Below are 5,017 nucleotides of genomic sequence, written 5' to 3' on the forward strand. Positions count from 1 at the left end.
ATAATTTTGTTCAGTGTATACACATATATATATACATATATATATACATATATATATACATATATATATACACTACCGGTCAAAAGTTTTACAACACCCCGATTTTTCCAGTTTTTTATTGAAATTCAAGCAGTTCAAGTCCAATGAATAGCTTGAAATGGTACAAAGGTAAGTGGTGAACTGCCAGAGGTTAAAAAAAGGTAAAGTTACCCAAAACTGAAAATTATACAAAAACACTTAAAAATGTAGGTCTTTCCTACAGAGAAATTGCGAAGAAAGTCAAGGTGTCAGTGAGTACAGTTTCCTTCAAAAAGCAATCAGAAACTGGGAGAAATTTTATGTCTTAAATGAAAGAAAAATGAGCTAAATGTGAGGAAAGTGAGCAAAATATTAAAAATATATCAGCTATAAAACAGTAACCAAAATTTTACAATCGGCACCCCATACTCCACTGCTGGAGACATGGGGCCCCATCTTGTGGTTGGCGCACAGCGGATGGCAGGCGCAATGCATGTGTCTTTGTTAACAGATGCTGAACACTGTGACAAATGACCTGCCATGAATGTGAGAATGATCCAGGCCTATAAACATTTCACACTTCTCAAATCTCAAGCATGATTTAAAATATGCATTTACATGTTAAGCCACTAGTAAGATAAAACAGTTCATCAATAACAGCATTTTCTCTGAACTTGTACACTTGTTTAACAAAGAAATATACAGACATACTTTGCATCTTCCTCATGCCTTTGGTGTCCCTTTGTTGTCAGCTTTGGCTCCTGAAAGTCCATTTTCTGTATTGTCATTCCCTGAGGAGCTCACCAGGCACTCTTTACTACAGGGAATAGAGAAGCCAAAGGTTAAAACATACCAATAAAATGAGGAACATGGGAGTGATAAACACTGTATAAATTGCAAGACACTCACATAACACACAAAGCCTCAAAACAATAACCTAGTGTTAGACATACATTCAAAATAATATTTTTTTTTACTGAAACACATCAGAGAAGTTGATATGAACATGATTCCACTTGTCATCATATACATTTTGACAGAAGTAAATGCCAAACTAAACTCCAATTGAGTGACTTTTGTCACCTCCAATAATAACTTATGTAACATTGTGATCCATTTCTCATAACTAGATATGTACTTTGTATCTCACTAATGACATGACAACTGTGATAGATGTCAAGGTGTGAGCCAGATACTGGGTTTGAACTCTGAATCTTTATTTAAACTGTTTTTCAAAAAGCATATTGCTAATACAGCAGTGGATCACCATACAAGGGAGTGTGAGTTACAAATGTTGCAAGTAGCCTAATATATTCTTTACCAAGCACATTACTGCCTATAAACAGTATAGCACTTTTTTTACTACTTTTTTTCTACTTATTTATCACCATCGTCAGGGATGTACTCACTGTGTGAACCACCAAGGACTTTATCACCATGACAATGATAACTAAGCCAATGACTCCACCCAGCACTGAGACAATGATGACTGTCAAAGTATTGTCAACCTCTTTCACTGAAAAGAGGGAAGAGATGGAAATATGTTGGAAGGGAGAAAGACAAGCACAGAGAGATATAGAAAAAGCTTCTATGTCTGTCTGAGGGTATAACCACAGTCAAAGGATTGGATGAGATCAACTTAGGTATTGTTTTGTGCCAGGTGTATGCAAATAAGTGCATGTGTCACATACATTGGTCCACCACTTTAAGAGTGAATGTAGCACTGTGGTTGCGATTATTCTCTTTTGGGTTTCTGGCGAAGCAGATGTATTTTCCCTCATCTTCAAAGGTGATGTTCCATAGCAGGATGGAGATGTTTTTGTTCTTTGAGGAGCCAACAAACTCCAAACGCTTATGGGACACATTGGCACTGGGTTCCTTTTTGTCATCAGGAATCTTCCCCTCGCACAACTAAACACATGCATGTACACAGAAACAGGTAGTGAGGTATATATGCATGTGAAAATCGACCTAGAAAAGTAAAATATGGATAATTTTTTGTTTGTTCATGCAGTCCGTAAATGTTGCTTCTGCTTGCTTGCTTGTGTGTGTGTGTGTGTGTGTGTGTGTGTGTGTGTGTGTGTGTGTGTGTGTGTGCGTGTGTGTGTGTGTGTGTACGCTGTACCTTGATCATGGTTCCATTGTCATTATAGTGCCAGTCGAAGTAAAGGTTTTTAATGCCAACACAAGAGGTGAATGTGCAGGGTAGCAGGACTGTGGAGCCATTCAATGCTTCAATTGAGTTCACTTTGCCTGTGGACACCTCCAGTCCACCAACACTCCATACACCTGAACAGAGGAGAGATTGAGATAAGACAAACATGACACTATAGCACAGAAAACACACACCACTGTAAAGAGAGGAGTAAAGTAAAAATGTCTTTTGTCTTCCAATGACCCTGATGAAGGCTTGTGGTCTACCCTGACTCTAATGCTTGAATTACTTAATTTTCTTCCACCTTGGGATTTGGGATTATTTCTTGTTATATTTCATAATGCTAGTTCTGTGTAAAATATAATGACATAATCCTTTATTCTGTTTCCATTCAATCTTTCCTCTCAATTAGAGGCTCCTGCTAGGTTGAAGGCATGTAATGTTATGTTATGTTATGTTATGTTATGTTATGTTATGTGATGTGATGTGATGTGATGTGATGTGATGTGATGTGATGTGATGTGATGTGATGTGATGTGATGTGATGTTATGTTATGTTATGTTATGTTATGTTATGTTATGTTATGTTATGTTATGTTATGTTATGTTATGTTATGTTATGTTATGTTATGTTATGTTATGTTATGTTATGTTATGTTATGTTATGTTATATTATGTTATATTATGTTATGTTAATGTTTATTTCAGACATAAATGAACAATTTCAATTCCAAAAGGAAAAAAGAAAATCAACCAAGAATGAAACAAATAAAAGAAGCAAACAATGACATTCTTCTGGCAGTAACTGTGCCTGAAAAGGAGCAGGATGAAGTTTACACTTATTTAATTCCTCCATATATTCAGGTTTCATTCCATATATTCAAGTTTCTATCCCTATATTCAGACATTCATTCTATATATTCAGACATTCATTCCATATATTCAGACATTCATTCCATATATTCAAACATTAATTCCATATATTCAAACATTAATTCCATATATTCAGGTTTAATTCCCTATATTCAGACATTCATTCCATATATTCAGGTTTCATTCCCTATATTCAAACATTAATTCCATATATTCAAACATTAATTCCATATATTCAGGTTTAATTCCATATATTCAGACATTCATTCCATATATTCAAACATTAATTCCATTTATTCAAACATTAATTCCATATATTCATGTTTCATTCCATATATTCTGGTGTCATTCCATTTATTCAAACATTCATTCTATATTTCCAGACATTCATTCCATATATTCAGGTTTCATTCCAAATATTCTTTGGTTAATATCCTAAACGGCATGCCATAATGTATATTAATATATACACAACATATATAGATATATATATAGATATCTATATAGATAGATATATAATTAGATAGACAGATAAACAGATAGATAGATAGATAGATAGATAGATAGATAGATAGATAGATAGATAGATAGATAGATAGATAGATAGATAGATAGATAGATAGATAGATAGATAGATAGATAGATTCACACACTTTTGCATCACACAAATAGGAAAGATGGAGGATGATGTAATTATATTCCTACATACAAATAAATACATTGAATGTTTTTGTCTCATTTGTTTAATTGGGTTCCTTTTGTATAGTTTCAGGACTTTCAAGCAGCACTGTATACACACCTTTGTGTGGGTGTGGATCTAATATCCCCTGTGATGACAACCGTATGTGACTGTATGGTACTTTTGGATGAGCAAGTCAAACAGGGTCAATCATGAAATTTGATTTCTTGAAATTATATTTATGTAACATGTTGAAATAATGAATGTATTCGATTCAGATCCTTATCTACTCGATTAAAAGAAAATATATTTGGACCGACCTTTTTTCATAATTGTCTTTTTTTATCGATTGTATTAATTTTCCCCCTTGTGCAAATTATTAAGCACATGCATGACGAATCATTGAGACTGTCAGTCACTGATCCAGCTCAGAAACCTGATAGTCAACATGTCTAAGTTCAGTGAACCACCCACCCTGACTGGCATAAAAAACTGAAACGAGAGCAAAAGAGGGAAGCATAGAGGACATGTTATAATGTATAGACAAATACGGGGATTCACCCAACCACACACTGGTATGAAGAAGATAGAAATACAGAGTTATGGTGTCATTTAGAGATACAGTGGAAGAGTGATGAATGACCAAAGGTTTAGAGTGAAGTAGAACTCACCGAGAAGCAAAGCAACTGCCAGACCAGCATGAAGTAGATCCCCTGATCTCAGCCGTCCAGAGACAATCAAACCAGTGCTGTCCACTGATGCCATGATACCACCTGTCTGAGTTTTTGTTTGTCTCTGTGTATATACAGAAATGTGTGTTTTCATCAGTCTGTGTTCCTGTCTGCCAGAGTTCAATCTATTCAAATATATATGTCTGTGTATGTGTGTTTGTCTTATGTGTCTAATGAGCAAGGTGGGGCACTGAGCTGTACAGCTGACGGAAGAGTGAAGTCCTACTCTCAGTCCCTCCCTCTTCTCTCCTCCTCTGCACTCTATCCCGACAATGAACAGATGCAGGAAGTGCAAAGAGTGCAAGATGAACCCCTTCTCAGAGCTCTCTCCGTTCTAGTTGTTCTCTTTGCTGCATCTCAACAGCCCAGGAAGGCAAAGGAAAAGACAGATGAAATCGCGGCAGTTGAATGAAGAGAAACGTTAACAGGTATTTTTCACTATTTTCTGACATTTTATGGACAAAACATTTAATCAGTGAATCAAGGCAGTAAATGATAAATTAACTGGTAGACAATGCAACATGTGACGAGATGTCCCAGTTAGAGGAGTCACCGCCCAAA

At 35.6% G+C, this 5,017-nt stretch overlaps 1 protein-coding gene across 1 annotated transcript; it reads right to left on the minus strand.

The window, feature by feature from the left end:
• Nucleotides 1-741: 741 nt before the first annotated feature.
• Nucleotides 742-4,498, minus strand: LOC133980794 (sodium channel subunit beta-4-like). The gene is made up of 5 exons (XM_062419599.1): nucleotides 4,397-4,498; nucleotides 2,144-2,307; nucleotides 1,710-1,929; nucleotides 1,396-1,534; nucleotides 742-835 (listed from the first exon to the last, which is right to left on the minus strand). The coding sequence occupies exons 1-5, from the start codon at nucleotides 4,488-4,490 to the stop codon at nucleotides 742-744; spliced, it is 711 nt and encodes a 236-aa protein (XP_062275583.1). The 5' UTR covers nucleotides 4,491-4,498.
• Between the last annotated feature and the right edge of the window lie 519 nt (nucleotides 4,499-5,017).

The sequence above is a fragment of the Scomber scombrus genome, chromosome 5 (assembly GCF_963691925.1).
Source record: "Scomber scombrus chromosome 5, fScoSco1.1, whole genome shotgun sequence".
Lineage (NCBI taxonomy): Eukaryota > Metazoa > Chordata > Actinopteri > Scombriformes > Scombridae > Scomber > Scomber scombrus.